The 18884-nt window shown below is 49.5% G+C and overlaps 1 protein-coding gene across 1 annotated transcript in view; it reads right to left on the bottom strand.

Moving 5' to 3' along the window:
* LOC147120931 (5-hydroxytryptamine receptor 1D) overlaps nucleotides 1-18469 on the bottom strand; it is a 50197-nt gene extending 31728 nt beyond the window's left edge. The window contains exons 1-2 of the mRNA XM_085979759.1: nucleotides 18163-18469; nucleotides 15296-15456 (exon numbers count right to left, since the gene is read on the bottom strand). Coding sequence (XP_085835885.1) covers nucleotides 15296-15456; nucleotides 18163-18358 — 357 coding nt within the window. The 5' untranslated portion in view covers nucleotides 18359-18469. The remainder of the gene's footprint in view (nucleotides 1-15295; nucleotides 15457-18162) is intronic.
* Between the last annotated feature and the right edge of the window lie 415 nt (nucleotides 18470-18884).

Here is an 18884-nt window from a genome sequence, read left to right on the forward strand (position 1 = left end):
TTCAGGCAGTGAGTTCCAGACCCCCACAACCCTCTGGGTGAAGAAATTTCCCCTCAAATCCCCTCTAAACCTTCCCCCAATTACTTTAAATCTGTGCCCCCTGGTTTTTGACCCCTCTGCTAAGGGAAATAGGTCCTTTCTATCCACTTTATCTATGCCCCTCATAATTTTATACACCTCAATAAGGTCTCCCCTCAGCCTCCTCTGTTCCAAGGAAAACAGACCCAGCCTATCCAATCTTTCCTCATAGCTAAGATTCTCTAATCCCAGCAACATCCTTGTAAATCTCCTCTGTACCCTCTCTAGTGCAATCACATCTTTCCTGTAATGTGGTGACCAGAACTGCACGCAATACTCTAGCTGAGGCCTAACTAGTGTTTTATACAGTTGAAGCATAACTCCCCTGCTCTTGTATTCTATGCCACGGCTAATAAAGGCAAGCATTCCGTATGCCTTCTTAACCACCTTATCTACTTGGCCTGCTACCTTCAGGGATCTGTGGACATGCACTCCAAGGTCCCTTTGTTCCTCTACACTACTCAGTGTCCTACCATTTAATTTACTGGAATTTTTTGAGGATGTAACTGGTGAAATAGATAAGGGAGAACCAGTGGATGTGGTGTATTTGGACTTTCAGAAGGCTTTCGATAAGGTCCCGCATAAGAGATTAGCATGTAAAGTTAAGGCACATGGGATTGGGGGCAAGGTACTGACTTGGATCGAGAACTGGTTGGCAGACAGAAAGCAAAGAGTTGGAATAAACGGGTCTTTTTCCGAGTGGCAGACAGTGACTGGTGGGGTACCGCAGGGATCGGTCCTAGGACCCCAGCTATTCACAATATATATTAATGATCTAGACAAGGGAATTGATGTAATATCTCCAAATTTGCAGATGACACAAAGCTGGGTGGGCGTGTGTGCTGTGAGGAGGATGCCGAGAAACTCCAGTATGATTTGGACAGGTTGGGTGATTGGGCAGAAGCATGGCAGATGCAATATAACGTGGATAAATGGCAGCAAAAACAGGATTATCTGAATGGCAATAGATTGGGAGAAGGGGAAGTGCAACGAGACCTGGGTGTCCTTGTGCACCAGTCGCTGAAGGTAAGCATGCAGGTGCAGCAGGCGGTTAAGAAGGTAAATGGTATGTTGGCCTTCGTAGCGAGAGGGTTTGAGTACAGGAACATGGATGTCTTGCTGCAGTTGTACAGGGCCTTGGTGAGACCACATCTTGAGTATTGTGTGCAGTTTTGGTCACCTTATCTGAGGAAGGATGTTCTTGCCATGGAGGGAGTTCAGCGAAGATTTACCAGGCTGATACCTGGGATGGCAGGAATGGCGTATGAGGAGAGATTGGATCGATTGGGCTTGTACTCGCTGGAGTTTAGAAGAATGAGAGGGGATCTCATTGAAACTTATAAAATTCTGACAGGACTGGACAGACTAGATGCAGGAAGAATGTTCCCGCTGGTCGGGGAGTCCAGAACCAGGGGTCACAGTCTAAGGATAAGGGGTAGGCCATTTAGGACAGAAATGAGGAGGAATTTCTTCACCCAGAGAGTGGTGAACCTGTGGAATTCTCTACCACAGAAGGCAGTGGAGGCCAATTCATTAAATATATTGAAGAAGGAGTTGGATATATTGCTCAAGACTAAAGGGATCAAGGGATATGGGGAGAAAGCAGGGACCGGGTGCTGAATTTGGATGATCAGCCATAATCGCATTGAATGGCGGAGCAGGCTCGAGGGGCCGAATGGCCTACTCCTGCTCCTATCTTCTATGTTTTCTATGTATTCCCTTTCATTGTTAGCCCTCCCCAAATGCATTACCTCACACTTCTCCGGATTGAATTCCATTTGCCACTGTTCTGCCCAGCTGATCAATTTATTGATATCTTCCTGCAGTCTACAGCTTCCTTCTTCAGTATCAACCACACAGCCGATTTTAGTACCATCTGCAAACTTCTTAATCATACCCCCTATATTCAAGTCTAGATCATTGATATATACCACAAAAAGCAAGGGACCTAGTACTGAGCCCTGGGGAACCCCACTGGAAACAGCCTTCCAGTCACGTAAAAGATCCCACGGCACTATTTCGAAAAAGAGTAGGGGAGTTATCCCTGACATCCTGGCCAATATTTATCCCTCAACCAACATAACAAAAACAAGATTATCTGTTTGTGGGAGCTTGCTGTGCGCAAATTGGCTGCCGCGTTTCCTACATTACAACAGTGGCTACACTTCAAAAAGTACTTCATTGGCTGAGACGTCCGGTGGTCGTGAAAGGCGCTATATAAGTGCAAGTCTTTCTTTCTTTTTTCTTTACGCTGTACCTTTAAAATAACAAAAAGCAGTTTTATGTTTTTGAGTTTGAAAAGTTACATAAAAACTCAGCACCTCGTGGAATGATAAGGGGGGGTAATTGTGACTTTGGGCACTAGTGTAAAACATCCGATATCGAAGCATTGAAGTCAATGGAAACGAGAATCGTGAGAGATGTGTAACGGGGAGGCTGAATCAATACCGCTCATTTTACACGATCGCCTAATGTCAACATTACCCCAGGATGTTGGAGGGAGAGTGAAAAGATAATTCAATCTCGGCCATTCTTGGGCATCTCCTAACAGCTGGTTACACAGCAGTACAGGCAGAGGGCAAGGAGCAAGCTAGTTTCCCATTCATGTGAAGTGAAAGACTGAGAACAGGCAGGATAGCAGAAAATATTTCCTGTAGAGGGGGAGGAGTGTGGGGAGAATCACCAGACATAATAAAGGATGAGATACTGAGCGCTCAAAAACTTTTGAAAAAATAATGTATTGGACAGCTGCTAGACCTGAGAAAAATTCAAATGAAGTACTCCACCAAATTAGGAACACAGGAATAGGAGTCGGCATTCAGCCCCTCTAGCCTGTTCTGACATTCAATTAGATTATGGCTGATCTGTAGCTCAACTCCATGTTCAATTCAATTCAAATCACTTTATTGGCATGACAAGGTACATCTTATGTTGCCAAAGCATCAAAAAAACATTTATGGTTGAACACATAAACGCAGATCTATCCATACAGTGTATAAACAGATATATCCCTGAGTGTATAAATATACATTCATATAATTTGTATATACTCTATTCTTAGATTTAATGGTTGTCCCTCTGTTTATGGCAAGCTGTAACATAGTGTGCCGCTAAGGTTACACAATTTCCAGATCCCTCAATACCCTTACTGAACAAAAATCTGTCAACTTCAGTTTTTTTTAATTAAACTGCGAGAGTAGGTCAAGGAGACACATTTGTAAAGAGTCATTTTAGGACTGATAATCGGGAATTTCTTCTTTACACAAAGAGAGATCAAAATGTGGAATAGACTTCCAGATGGAGCAGTGGAGGTAAAAAGTCCTGGAGTTATTTAAGAAACAGTTGGATGCTGAATGAAGACATTCAATAAGATTCCACATAAGAGACTGTTAGCTAAAATTAAAGCTCATGGAATTGAAGGCAAATTATTGACCTGGTTAGGAGGTAGGTTAGGCGGGAGAAGACAGAGAGTAGAGATAATGGTGTCTGTGATCTGTGCTGGGGCCTCAACTATTCACTGTATTTATTAATGACTTAGATAACATAATAGAGAGCCACATATCCAAGTTTGCCAATGACACAAAGATTGGGGTATAGTAAGTAGCATAATAGACGGGAGCATAAAATTACAAGAGACATTGATAGATTAAGTGAGTGGGAACTGTGGCAGATGGATTTCAACACAGGTAAAGGTGAGATACATAGAAACATAGAAGATAGGAGCAGGAGTAGGCCATTCGGCCCTTCGAGCCTGCTCCGCCATTCAATGAGATCGTGGCTGATCATGCAAATTCAGTACCCTGTCCCTGCCTTCTCCCCATATCCCTTGATCCCTTTAGCCTTAAGAAATATATCCAACTCTTTCTTGAATATATTTAATGAACTGGCCTCCACCGCCCTCTGTGGCAGAGAATTCCAGAGGTTCACCACTCTCTGGGTGAAGAAATTCCTCATTTCAGTCCTAAATGGCTTACCCCTTATCCTTAGACTATGACCCCTGGTTCTGGACTCCCCGGCCATCAAAAACATCCTTCCTGCATCTAGTCTGTCCAGGCCTGACAGAATTTTATAGGTTTCGATGAGATCCCCTCTCAATCTTCTAAACTGGATCGATCCGAGTATTATTTAAATGGTGAAAAGAGAGGAACAGTGGAGGTCCAAAGAGATTTAGGGGTCCATGTACACAGATCACTAAAATGTAGTAGTCAGGTACAAATCATAATCAAAAAGGCTAATGGAATGTTAGCGTTTATAACTCGAGGGCTGGAATACAAAGGGGAGGTTTTTGCTACAGCTATACAAAGCCCTGGTTGGACCACATATCTGGAGTACTGTGTACAGTTCTGGGCACCACACCTCAGAAAAGCAGAAGATGCTAGCTCAATCAATAATTTTAAATCTGAGATCGATAGTTTTTTGTTAGACAAGGGTATAAAAGGATATGGAGCCAAGGCAGGTGGATGGAGTAAGGATACAGGTCAGCCATGATCTCACTGAATGGTGGAACAGTGGAATGGAAGCGGCAGGGGGAGGGACACACCCCAATCTACATCGAAGGGGCTGAGGTGGAGAGGGTCAGCAGCTTCAAATTCCTGGGTGTATTCATTACGGAGGACTTAACGTGGTCCCATCACATCGACGTCGTAACGAAGAAGGCATGCCAACGCCTGTTCTTCCTCAGGAGACTGAAGAAATTTGGAATGGCCCCCCAGATTCTCACCAACTTCTACCGGTGCACCATCGAGAGTATCCTGTCCGGCTGCATCACTACCTGGTATGGCAACTGCACCGCCACAGACCGCAAGGCTCTACAGATGGTGGTGAAAGCTGCACAACATACCATACGAATTAAACTACCTGCTGTCCAGGAAGGCCCAGAGAATCATTAAAGACGCGAGCCACCCCAGCCACAACCTCTTCGCCCTGTTCCCGTCCGGTAAGAGATACCGAAGCATACGGTCTCGTACCAGCAGGTTTCAAAACAGCTTCTACCCCCAGGCCATAAGACTCATGAACGTATAATTTATTACTGTTTTTTTTATTTATTATTACTGTATTTCTATTAGTATTTTTATCATTGTTATGCCATATTTATTCCAATGTTGGGAGGACTCATAAAAAATCAACATTTCATTGTGCAGTACACACGTCTGCTGCATATATGACAAATAAAATTGAATTGAATTGATTTGAAGAAAAAAAAACAGGCTCGAGGGGCTCAATGGCCTCTTCCTGTTCCTGTGTTCCTAATGGGAGGACTGTAGGGTCTTTTTGGATGCCTAAATCTAGATGGGCTGGATGACCTTCTTCATCCATAATTATCTTATAGATTTTGTAAATAATGGACACATCACATGTTATGTTATTGATTGACTATTCTATAATGGCATACATATAGGAACATGTAGGCCATTCAGACCCTCGAGCCTGTTCCGCCATTCAGTTAGATCATGGCCGACTGTATCTTAACTCCATCTACCCGCCGTGGTTCCATAACCTTTAATATCTTCTTCTTAGGCAGTCCCTTTGAACCGAGGATGACTTGCTTCCACGTTAAAAATGAGTTCTCAGGTGACTGATGAGTCCAATGCGGGACCTACAGTCTCTGTCACAGGTGGGGCAGACGGCGGTTGAAGGGGCGGGTGGGTGGGGTGCTTGGGTTGACGTGCGCTCCCTCACTGCTTGCGCTTGGTTTCCGCTTGCTCCCGGCGAAGAGACTCGAGGTGTTCGGCGCCTTCCTGGATGCTTCTCCTCCACTTTGTGCAGTCTTGGGCCAGGGATCCCCAGGTGTCGATGGGGATGTTACACTTTTTCAAGGAGGTTTTGAGGGTGTCCTTGAAGCGTTTCCTCTGCCCACCTGGGGCTCTCTTGCCGTGTCAGAGCTCCGAGTAGAGCACTTGTTTTGGGAGTCTCGTATCAGGCATGCGGACAATGTGACCCGTCCATCGGATGTTAACGAGCGTGGTCAAAGCTTCGATGCTGGGGATGTTGGCCTGAGCAAGAACACTAATGTTGGTGCGCCTATCCTGCCAATGGATTTGCAGGATCTTGCGGAGGCAGCGTTGGTGGTACCTCTCCAGTGCTTTGAGATGCCTGCTGTACATGGTCCATGTCTCTGAGGCATACAGCAGGGCGGGTATCACTGCTGCTCTGTAGACCATGAGTTTAGTGCCGGGTTTGAGGTCCTGGTCTTCAAACACTCTCTTCCTCAGGCGACCGAAGGCTGCACTGGCACACTGAAGGCGGTGTTGGACTTCGTCGTCGACATCTGCCCTTGTTGACAGTAGGCTCCCGAGGTATGGAAAGTGGTCCACGTTGTCCAAGGCCTTGTCGTGGATTTTGATAATCGGGGGGCAGCACTGTGTGGCGGGGGCAGGTTGGTAGAGGACCTTTGTCTTACGGATGTTTAGTGTAAGGCCTATGCTCTCGTATGCTTTGGTGAAGGTGTTTACGATGGTTTGGAGTTCGACCTCCGAGTGAGCACAGACGTAAGCATCGTCTGCATACTGTAATTCGACAACAGAGGACGGGATGACCTTGGATCTGGACTGGAGGCGACGGAGGTTGAACAGTTTCCCGTTTGTTCTGTAAATTAGCTCCACTCCAGTGGGGAGCTTACTGAGGGTGAGATGGAGCATTGCAGCAAGGAAGATTGAGAAGCGCGTTGGTGCGATGACACAGCCTTGCTTGACCCCGGTTCGTATGTGAATTGGGTCTGTGGTAGAACCGTTGGTCAGGATCACGGCTTGCATGTCGTCGTGAAGCAGGCGGAGGATAGTGACAAACTTTTGAGGGCAGCCGAATTTGAGGAGGACACTCCATAATCCCTCACGGTTGACAGTGTCGAAGGCCTTTGTGAGATCAAAGAAGGCCATGTACAGTGGTTGGTGCTGTTCCCTGCATTTCTCTTGTAATTGACGTGCGGTGATGATCCTGTCTTTACCGCAGTCAAGACCATCTATGGCCCAAGCACCCAAGGCCCTTCCCCACTGTGGGCCAAGAACGGAGAGGTACTCATCAAGGACAGGGAAGCAGTCAGTGCCCGCTGGAAGGAGCACTTCGAAGATCTCCTTAACCACGACTCTGTCTTCGACACGAGTGTCCTCAACTCCATCCCACAGCATGCTACCCGCCACCATCTCAGCACAACCCCAGCCTGGCATGAGGTTGAAAAGGCCATCTGACAACTGAAGAACAACAAGGCGTCAGGAGCAGATGGAATCCCCACCGAGGCACTAAAGCATGGCGGAGAAGCATTACTGGCGTGAATTCATGAACTCATTTCTCTTATCTGGAAGGAGGAGAGCATGCCAGGGGATCTCAGAGACGTCTTAATTGTGACCATCTTCAAGAAAGGTGACAAGTCCGATTGCGGTAATTACAGAGGAGTTTCTCTGCTATCTGCCACAGGGAAAGTCATCGCAAGAATCCTCCTCAATCACCTTCTCCCAGTAGCCGAAGAGCTCCCCCCAGAGTCGCAATGCGGATTCCGCCCACCAAGGGGCACAATGGACATGATCTTCACCTTACCTAACAAGAATCTAGCAATCTCTGTTTGGAATTTTCAATTGAACCCCAAGCAACAACAACTTTTTGGGGGAGTGAGTGCCAGATTTCCACTACCCTTTGTGTGAAGAAGTGCTTCCTGACATCACTCCTGAACGGCCTGGCTCTAATTTTAAGGTTATGCCCCCTTGACCTGGACTCCCCCCACAAGAGGAAATAGTTTCTCTCTATCTACCCCATCAACTCCTTTAATCATCTTAAAGACCTCAATTAGATCACTCCATAATCTTCAACACTTAATGAAGTGCAAGGCTAGTCTATGGAACCTATCTTCATAATTTAACCCAACTACAAACACAATAGCGGCAATAAAATTTTAAATTATCCCAGAAATACCTACAGCCACATTCCTCCATTCTGTAACCATGTGAAGACCAAGGTTGAAGTGGACAAGTATGCCTAGCAACATCTTAAACTTATGGGAGAATCAAGTTTACAATCATACTTTCAAAGATATTCCCCTCACTCTTTTCGATTAGAATTTAACATATCCCAATTGCAATGGGAATAAATGGGTCACCATTCTACACCACACTTAAAAATGGATTAAGTGGTTGTTCATCTCATTGCTGTTCTGAGATCTGGACACACGATAAATGGCTGCCAGATTTCCAAATGTAACAAGTCACTACATTTCATATACAGTGAGTTCATTTGAGATGTTTCTGAAAGACCTGATAGCCTGGTATTTATGTAGTGCTCTTTCTTTGAATGAGACAGAATTTTTTTTTTTTTTATAAAGTGTACATCGATGGTTCCTACAACATTACAACAGTGACTACACTTCTAAAGGACTTTGAAAGCTGTAAAGCGCAACATCCTGGATGAGTGCAGCTCCAACAACACTCAAGAAGCTCGACACCATCCAGGACAAAGCAGCCCGCTTGATTGTCACCCCATCCACCACCTTAAACATTCACTCCCTCCATCACCGGCGTACCGTGGCTGCAGTGTGTACCATCTACAAGATGCACTGCAGCAACTCGCCAAGGCTTCTTCGGCAGCACCTCCCAAACCCGCGACCTCTTCCACCTAGAAAGACAAGGGCAGCAGGCACATGGGAACACCACCACCTCCAAGTTCCCCTCCAAGTCACACACCATCCTGACTTGGACATATATCGGCCGATCCTTCATCGTCGCTGGGTCAAAATCCTGGAACTCCCTCCCTAACAGCACTGTGGGAGTACCCTCACCACACGGACTGCAGCGGTTCAAGATGGCGGCTCACCACCACCTTCTCCAGGGCAATAAGGGGATGGGCAATAAATGCTGGCTTTGCCAGCGACGCCAATATCCCAGGAACAATTTTTTTTTAAACTCCTGAGGTGGTGAAAGGCGTTATATGAACGCAAGTCTTCCTTTCTTTCACGAGTCATGTTTTTGAAATCCTCAGTGAATGGATGCAGTGATCAGCTATAGGCCCTGTGAGCGCTGTCTGTCAGCATCCAGTTACTGCACTGCAATCGCCACTGCAGAACAGCTGTAAAAAAAAACGCCAATGTGATTCTGCCACGTTCTTTATTTAGCAAACACATTGGGGAGTTTAAAATAAGTGCTTTTGGATTGGCAAATCAGACAGCAATTTCTTGCAAACATATCCTGATTACTTTAAATGCAAGGTTACGAAAACTGGCAGTTAAACGCCAATGATTTAATATTTCAAATCTCAGCTCTTTCATGAAGAGGAAGCCTCCTCAAAGACAATAATTCAAAGAGTCGTGACTGGTTTATGGTGATCCAATGAGTTAAGTTTCATTTTTATTGCCTGGGTCTCCAGAATTCGACAGGTATTGTTCTCCGTGATTCGGCCTATTTATAATCTGGAGTATTAGTTTACAGTGACTAAATGAGTCAAATTATGTTTTTATTACATGGAATCCTGGATACTTTACAGCACTTTGCAGCTTTAATTCTGCAATTCCATCTGTCTTTCAGTAAAACCACAAAGCAATGGCCTTGATTATTACCGTATAATACCAATGCCCAACCCCAGCATTATATTTTCAGAGTGATTACTCGCACTGCATTTTTGGCTCTCGCTGCGCATGCGCGGCCGTTGGGTGCTGTGCGCGTGCACTCGATCCGGTCGCGCATACGCAGCACCCAATGGTGCGGTGGCTACGGCCATACACCGCCACGCTTTTCTTGGCTCTGTGCGGAGAAGGTCAGGGCATCGGTAGGTGGCCAGAGCGGGGGAGTGGGCGGAGTGTGCAGAGGGGATCGAAGGGGGGGGGGGGGAGAGAGAGGATCGGGGGAGGGAGAGAGAGGATCGAAGTGGGGGAGAGAGAGGATCGAAGGGGGAGAGAGAGAGGATCGAAGGGGGAGAGAGAGAGGATCGAAGGGGGGAGAGAGAGAGGATCGAAGGGGGGAGAGAGAGAGGATCGAAGGGGGGAGAGAGAGAGGATCGAAGGGGGAGAGAGAGAGGATCGAAGGGGGAGAGAGAGAGGATCGAAGGGGGAGAGAGAGAGGATCGAAGGGGGAGAGAGAGAGGATCGAAGGGGGAGAGAGAGAGAGAGGATCGAAGGGGGAGAGAGAGAGGATCGAAGGGGGAGAGAGAGAGAGGATCGAAGGGGGAGAGAGAGAGGATCGAAGGGGGAGAGAGAGAGGATCGAAGGGGGAGGAGAGAGAGAGGATCGAAGGGGGGGAGAGAGAGAGGGTCGAAGGGGGGGAGAGAGAGAGGGTCGAAGGGGGAAGAGAGAGAGGATCGAAGGGGGAGAGAGAGAGGATCGAAGGGGGAGAGAGAGAGGATCGAAGGGGGAGAGAGAGAGGATCGAAGGGGGAGAGAGAGAGGATCGAAGGGGGAGAGAGAGAGGATCGAAGGGGAGAGAGAGCGAGAGGATCGAAGGGGGAGAGAGAGAGGATCGAAGGGGGAGAGAGAGAGAGGATCGAAGGGGGAGAGAGAGAGAGGATCGAAGGGGGAGAGAGAGAGAGGATCGAAGGGGGAGAGAGAGAGAGGATCGAAGGGGGAGAGAGAGAGGATCGAAGGGGGAGAGAGAGAGGATCGAAGGGGGGGAGAGAGAGAGAGGATCGAAGGGGGGAGAGAGAGAGAGGATCGAAGGGGGAGAGAGAGAGAGGATCGAAGGGGGAGAGAGAGAGGATCGAAGGGGGAGAGAGAGAGGATCGAAGGGGGAAAGAGAGAGGATCGAAGGGGGAGAGAGAGGATCGAAGGGGGAGAGAGAGAGAGGATCGAAGGGGGAGAGAGAGAGGATCGAAGGGGGGAGAGAGAGAGGATCGAAGGGGGAGAGAGAGAGGATCGAAGGGGGAGAGAGAGAGGATCGAAGGGGGGAGAGAGAGAGGATCGAAGGGGGGAGAGAGAGGATCGAAGGGGGGAGAGAGAGAGAGGATCGAAGGAGGAGCGAGAGAGAGGATCGAAGGGGGAGCGAGAGAGAGGATCGAAGGGGGAGCGAGAGAGAGGATCGAAGGGGGAGCGAGAGAGAGGATCGAAGGGGGAGCGAGAGAGAGGATCGAAGGGGGAGAGAGAGAGGATCGAAGGGGGAGAGAGAGGGGATCGAAGGGGGAGAGAGAGAGGATCGAAGGGGGAGAGAGAGAGGATCGAAGGGGGAGAGAGAGAGGATCGAAGGGGGAGAGAGAGAGGATCGAAGGGGGAGAGAGAGAGGATCGAAGGGGGAGAGAGAGAGGATCGAAGGGGGAGAGAGAGAGGATCGAAGGGGGAGAGAGAGAGGATCGAAGGGGGAGAGAGAGAGGATCGAAGGGGGAGAGAGAGAGGATCGAAGGGGGAGAGAGAGAGGATCGAAGGGGGAGAGAGAGAGGATCGAAGGGGGAGAGAGAGAGGATCGAAGGGGGAGAGAGAGAGGATCGAAGGGGGCGAGAGAGAGGATCGAAGGGGGAGAGAGAGAGGATCGAAGGGGAGAGAGAGCGTGAGGATCGAAGGGGGAGTGAGAGAGGATCGAAGGGGGAGAGAGAGAGAGGATCGAAGGGGGAGAGAGAGAGAGGATCGAAGGGGGAGAGAGGGAGAGGATCGAAGGGGGAGAGAGAGAGGATCGAAGGGGGAGAGAGAGAGGATCGAAGGGGGGGAGAGAGAGAGAGAGGATCGAAGGGGGGGAGAGAGAGAGAGGATCGAAGGGGGAGAGAGAGAGAGGATCGAAGGGGGAGAGAGAGAGGATCGAAGGGGGAGAGAGAGAGGATCGAAGGGGGAGAGAGAGAGGATCGAAGGGGGAGAGAGAGAGGATCGAATGGGGAGAGAGAGAGGATTGAAGGGGGAGAGAGAGAGGATTGAAGGGGGAGAGAGAGAGGATCGAAGGGGGAGAGAGGATCGAAGGGGGAGAGAGAGGGGATGGAATGGGGGGGGTGGGGAGGAGAAGAGCTCACAGCGGGGAAGAGGAGGTCAGGAGCCCAGAGGGAGAGAAGGTCAGGAACTCGGGTGAGGGGGTGGGGGGAAGACAACGGAGTGAACAGTGGGGATTCGGGGGGAAGAACGTGATTCATAGAAACATAGAAACTAGGAGCAGGAGTAGGCCATTCGGCCCTTCGAGCCTGCTCCGCCATTCAACGAGATCATGGCTGATCATCCAAACCCTAGCACCCGGTCCCTACACCGACAGCCATCCCACCCAAGCCCTATCCCCGTAACCCCACGTATTTAATCCCCCCTAACACTAAGGGCCAATTTTTTTTTTTTTTATCATAGCCAATCAACCTACCCCGCACATCTTTGGACTGTGGGAGGAAACTGGAGCACCCGGAGAAAACCCACGCAAACACGGGGAGAATGTGCAAACTCCACACAGACAGTCACCCGAGGCCAGATTTGAACCCGGGTCCCTGGCGCTGTGAGGCAACATTGCTAAAGGAGGGTGAAATGAGAGTGCGAATATGATCCAGATGGGAAGACGGATCACATTCCCCCCCTCTGTTAGATGTGAATCACGTTCTTCCAACCCCACCCCCTTTACACCCGCACCATGTTCTCTCTCTCCTCCCCTAGACCTGGTTGATTTATTGGAAAATTGTGCAGCAAAGTGACATCATTGGACTGGACGAAATCCGTAAGTCATGACACTGTCACTATTCACTTCATACCCAATAAACCTATTAACAATCCACGACCCACACACAATGCCCCATCAATTGGGGGTGGGGGGAAAGAGAAGGTCAGGAACTCGGTGGGGCAGGAGAAGGTCAGAAACCCGGGGGAGGAGGGGAAGAGGAGGTCAGGAACTTGTGGGGGGAGGGGGGAAGGTCAGGAACATTTTGGGTGGGAGGTCAGGAATGGGCAGGGGGAGGTCCAGAACTCGGTGGGGATGGGGGGGGGGGGGGGAAGGTCAGGAACTTGGGCAGGGGGAGAAGACCAGGAACCTGGCGGGGTTGGAGGGGGAAAGAGGGTCAAAAACTTGTTTGGGAGGGTAAAGGTCAGGAACTTGTTGGGGGGGTCAGGAAATTGTTTGGGGAGGGGAGGAGAAGGTCCTAACCCACGAAGGTGAGCGAGCCCTGTCTGTTCTCTGAAAGCAGTACTGTGAGCTGTGTCTGGAGTTTGACAGTCAGAATGAATGGATCAAATTACACATTGCAAAGTACTTGATTACTCAGGCAGGCAGGATCTAATTATACATTCCAGACAAACTCCTGGGTGTGTCTTGTCATCCAAGGGGACCAATCAGAACTTTGGTGTTGCAAATACACACAACCTTATATTTTGGGGAACTAATTGAAGAGTCCTACAAAATAAAAACTGAAAAGGAAAGAGTAACAGCATAGATTTTTTTTTTTTAAAGCCTTCTTTAAAAGTAAATGTTAATTTTTGGGTATATGTGAAGGAAAGTATCCGACGTCATAGTATTGCTCATGTTCAAACTGTTCAAGAACTCTCTGGAAAACTCCGTTCTCTAGCCACTGACTCCATCCCTCTCCCTAACATCTGTCTGAGGCTGAACCACACTGTTCGAAACCTTGGTGTCATATTTGACCTTGAAGTGAGTCCAACCACATATCCGCAGCATAACAAAGACCGCCTATTTCCACCTCCGTAACATCGCCCCTGCCTCAGCTCATCCGCTGCTGAAACTCTCACCCCTGCCTTTGTTACCTCTAGACATGACTATTCCAATGCACTCCTGGCTGGCCTCCCACATTCCACCCTACGTAAACTTGAGGCCATCCAAAATTCGGCTGCCCATGTCCTAACTCGCACCAAGTCCCGTTCACCCATCTCCCCTGTGCTCGCTGACCTACACTGGCTCCTGGTTAAGCAGCGCCTCGATTTCAAAACTCTCATCCTTGTTTTCAAATCCCTCCATGGCCTCGCCCCTTCCTATCTCTGTAATCTCCTTCAGCCCCACAAACCCCCAAGATATCCACGCTCCTCTAATTCTGCCCTCTTGAGGATCCCTGATTATATATCAGGGCAGCACGGTGGCATAGTGGTTAGCACTGTTGCCTCACAGTGCCAAGGACCCGGGTTCAAATCCGGCCTCGGGCGACTGTCTGTGTGGAGTTTGCACATTCTCCCCGTGTTTGCGTGGGTTTCCTCCGGGTGCTCCGGTTTCCTCCCACAGTCCAAAGATGTGCGGGTTAGGTTGATTGGCTATGATAAATTGACCCTTAGTGTTAGGGGGATTAAATACGTGGGGTTACGGGGATAGGGTGGGATATGTGTTGGTGTTGGTGTAGGGGTTACAGGGATCGGGTGGGATATGTGTCGGTGCAGGCTCGATGGGCCGAAATGGCCTCTATCTGCACTGTGGGGTTTCTGTGATTTCTGTGATTTCTGTGATAATCGCTCAACCTTTGGTGGCCATGCCTTCTGTGGCCTAAGCCCTAATCTCTAGAATTCCCTGCCTAAACCTGTCCGCCTCGCTACCTCTTTTTCCTCCTTTAAGACGCTCCTTAAAACCTACCTCTTTGACCAAGCTTTCGGTCACCTGCCCTAATTTATTCTTATGTGGATCGGTGTCAAATTTTTTTTATCTTAAAATACTCCTGTGCAGCGCCATGGGACATTTTACTACATTGAAGGTGCTATATAAATACAAGTTGTTGTTGTTGTTGTTGGATGACCCAGCACCTTGAATGCAAATTTCCAAGGAGCACGAGTCGGGAATTTTAGCATCTGTTCCGAAACATTCTCAAAATAAACTGAAATAATTCACAATTCAGGGTCGTTTTCAAAAGGATTCAGAGTGTTATGCAGTTTGAGGTGTAATTCTCACTTCCAAGAGTTCTGCACATGCCTTGTGTTTAGAATCCAGGGCTGAGTCTAGGTTCATCAACTTAGTCCCTCCCTATTATCCCTGTAACTTCCTCCAGCCCTCCGAAATCTCTGCACCCCTCCAATTCTGGCCTCTTGCGCATCCCTGATTTTAATCGCTCCAACATTGGTATGCCGTGACTTCAGCTGCCTGGGCCCTAAGCTTCAGAATTCCCTCCCGAAACCTCTCTACCTCTCTTTCCTCCTTTAAGACACTCCTTAAAACCTACCTCTGTGACCTCACCATATCTCCTTATGTGGCTCGTGTCAAATTGTATCTGATAACGCTCAATTTTTCTTTGAATGGAGTACAAATGAATCTTTTCAAGCCTGGAGATTATTTCAATTTTAGATTGTGCCATCTACGTGCAAACCCGTGGATTAAAATAATAATTGGAAGCAGAATGCTCGTACAGTGCAGCTGGAATTTCAAAACAACACTCACATTGTATCTGTTCCAATCCTGGTAAAACACAGACATGGCAACGAAGGGCATGACTCCCAGTCCCACCAAACAGTCACTGACCGCCAGATTGACCAGAAAGACCGAAGTCACCGAGTGGAAGTGTTTAGTCACAGCAATAATCGCGATCACCAGGACATTACCTAAAACGACAAAAAAATTCCAAATCCTGACAAGAAAATAATTCAACAATTTCAAGGCAGCAAGTCGTGTGGCTATCAATCCCTCTGGGACCCAGGACCAAGGATGAATCATTACACTCAAACCAGGCCAGACTGACTTCAGAGAGAACAACAGAGGGCCCTTTATCTAATGTGTAACTTTGAACAAAGGTGGGCAGGGGGCTAGACCTGTACAATAGGGGGGGTCTAGACCTGTACAATAGGGGGGTCTAGACCTGTACAATAGGGGGGTCTAGACCTGTACAATAGGGGGGGTCTAGACCTGTACAATAGCGGGGGTCTAGACCTGTACAATAGGGGGGGTCTAGACCTGTACAATAGGGGGGGGTCTAGACCTGTACAAATGGGGGGGATCTAGACCTGTACAATAGGGGGGGGTCTAGACCTGTACAATAGGGGGGGGTCTAGACCTGTACAATAGGGGGGGTCTAGACCTGTACAATAGGGGGGATCTAGACCTGTACAATAGGGGGGATCTAGACCTGTACAATAGGGGGGATCTAGACCTGTACAATAGGGGGGGTCTAGACCTGTACAATAGGGGGGGGTCTAGACCTGTACAATAGGGGGGTCTAGACCTGTACAATAGGGGGGTCTAGACCTGTACGATAGGGGGGTCTAGACCTGTACAATAGGGGGTGTCTAGACCTGTACAATAGGGGGGGGGGTCTAGACCTGTACAATAGGGGGGCGGTCTAGACCTGTACAATAGGGGGGGGGGTCTAGACCTGTACAATAGGGGGGGGGTCTAGACCTGTACAATAGGGGGGGTCTAGACCTGTACAATAGGGGGGTCTAGACCTGTACAATAGGGGGGGTCTAGACCTGTACAATAGGGGGGTCTAGACCTGTACAATAGGGGGGATCTAGACCTGTACAATAGGGGGGGTCTAGACCTGTACAATAGGGGGGGTCTAGACCTGTACAATAGGGGGGTCTAGACCTGTACAATAGGGGGGTCTAGACCTGTACAATAGGGGGGGGGGGTCTAGACCTGTACAATAGGGGGGGGGTCTAGGCCTGTACAAGGGGCGGGGTGGTGGGGTCTAGACTGCTACAAGGGGGGGGGGGGTTGGGGGTCTAGACAGCTACAAGGGGGTGGGGTTTGGGGGTCTAGACTGCTAGAAGGGGTGGGGGTTGGGGGTCTAGACAGCTACAAGGGGGGTGTTGGGGGTCTGGGGTCTAGACAGCTACAAGGGGGGTGTTGGGGGTCTGGGGTCTAGACCTGTACCGGGGTTGGGGGTCTGGTGTCTAGACCTGTACCGGGGTTGGGGGGTCTGGTGTCTAGACCTGTACCGGGGTTGGGGGTCTGGGGTCTGGTGTCTAGACCTGTACCGGGGTTGGGGGTCTGGGGTCTGGACCTGTACCGGGGTTGGGGGTCTGGGGTCTGGACCTGTACCGGGGTTGGGGGTCTGGGGTCTGGTGTCTAGACCTGTACCGGGGTTGGGGGTCTGGGGTCTAGACCTGTACCGGGTTGGGGGTCTGGGGTCTGGACCTGTACCGTGGTTGGGGGTCTGGGGTCTAGACCTGTACCGGGGTTGGGGGTCTGTGGTCTGGGTTCTGGACCTGTACCGGGTTGGGGGTCTGGGGTCTGGACCTGTACCGGGGTTGGGGGTCTGGGGTCTGGGTCTTGACCTGTACCGGGGTTGGGGGTCTGGGGTCTGGGTCTTGACCTGTACCGGGGTTGGGGGTCTGGGGTCTGGGTCTTGACCTGTACCGGGGTTGGGGGTCTGGGGTCTGGGTCTTGACCTGTACCGAGGTTGGGGGTCTGGGGTCTGGGTCTTGACCTGTACCGGGGTTGGGGGTCTGGGGTCTGGGTCTTGACCTGTACCGGGGTTGGGGGTCTAGGGTCTGGACTAGACCAGTACAATAGGGGGAGTGGGGGAGGGGGGTCTGAGAACAAGTTCGAACATAAAATAGCGAGGGTCGTGAGTACTTCAGCCATTTGGGAAACGAAAACATTCACAAGTACAACACAAATATATCTCATTTAACATAGCAAATATTTTCGCAAAATTATTCAGCTCATCGAATAAAACGAGCATAAAATAAAACGAGCCCCGGGGATGGGACCGAGAATCCCGGCACATCAGCTGCAGGGACTCGCTGGAAATAATGGGAGAAACCTTTCACAAAATAGCAAATAAAAATCGCGACTGCATTCCATAATAACCATGAAGAAAACACAACCCTGAGACATTTCTGCTTAAAGCTCGTCTGAAAGGAGGAATTGTGAAACGAGGCTATTTGAGGTCCAGTAATTTAACTAATTAAACTCTGCAATGATTATTTCAGGGTTTTGTTGCTAAGCCCACAGCTTTGGATATTTTTGATTTGTACAGTGTTATTATATTTATATATAAATCTACACACGCAGAGATGAAAGTGTCTGCACATTGGATATGTTTCTCTGTGGTTTGTGGATCTTTAAGTGTTGGCTTTCATAACAAACTATTGCAAAATGTTGCAGTGTAATCCCAATTATCTAGTTGCCTCCCCCAGTAACAAAGCAGAGAGCTCAGTTTAAGAGGGTTTTTGCATTGATGAGCATCTACCTGGGTCACACACACATACACACACACACACACAACACAAGACAACACACACACACGCCTTTCTATCTCAACTCCACAGGAGGACCGAGCGAGGAAGTTACCGATGGCAGACCTGTGATCGCCGCCAGGCACATCAGGACCATGATGGTTTCCAACAGAATCTTGACCGGGACAGACGGCGAGCTGGAGCCGGAGCTGGAGCTGGAGCCGGCAACGGGCGTGGAGGCGCTGGGAAGCAGCCAGCGGCTGGCCGGAGTCTGGCCCGTCCCGCCGGCGGACAGGTTGGCGAGGCGGGAGGTGAGATCCATGGGGTCTTTCCCCCCCCGCCCTCGGTTGTCAGCGGCTGATCCCTGCCTGGCCGGCGGACGAGTGCGAGCCCCGCTCGGCTGCTGCCATGGCCCGGGAGCACCCCCCCCCACCCCTCCTCCAAGTCCCCCCAGCCGCAGGCAGAGCAGGAGATCCCGGGAGGACAGGCGGGCAGAAGTCGGTGTCTGGAGAGGAAGGAAGAAGAAAAAAAAACACACCACCACCACCTCGACAGATCCAGCTCAGGCGGTGCAATAAAGTGCCACCGAATCACCTCCAGATTCACACACCAAAAAAAGAAATGTGGAAAATCCCAATGCAGGTAAATTCTTGGCTTTTTTCTCCCCACAATCAGTTTGGAAGGAGAAATTCTTCTTAAATCCCGATCAAACTGCAAAGGGGCAGTTCAGTTACTTGTCTCTGTCCAGTGTGTGGCGGCTCCATCCTCGATGGGATCCTGGTTTCCTTTAAGTCTGTGTGTGGGTTTATTTTCCTCTCACTCTCTATCTCTCAATTCGGTCCACATTC

The sequence above is a fragment of the Somniosus microcephalus genome, chromosome 3 (assembly GCF_052327205.1).
Source record: "Somniosus microcephalus isolate GS21.2 chromosome 3, FLI_Smic_1.0, whole genome shotgun sequence".
In the NCBI taxonomy this organism is placed as follows: domain Eukaryota; kingdom Metazoa; phylum Chordata; class Chondrichthyes; order Squaliformes; family Somniosidae; genus Somniosus; species Somniosus microcephalus.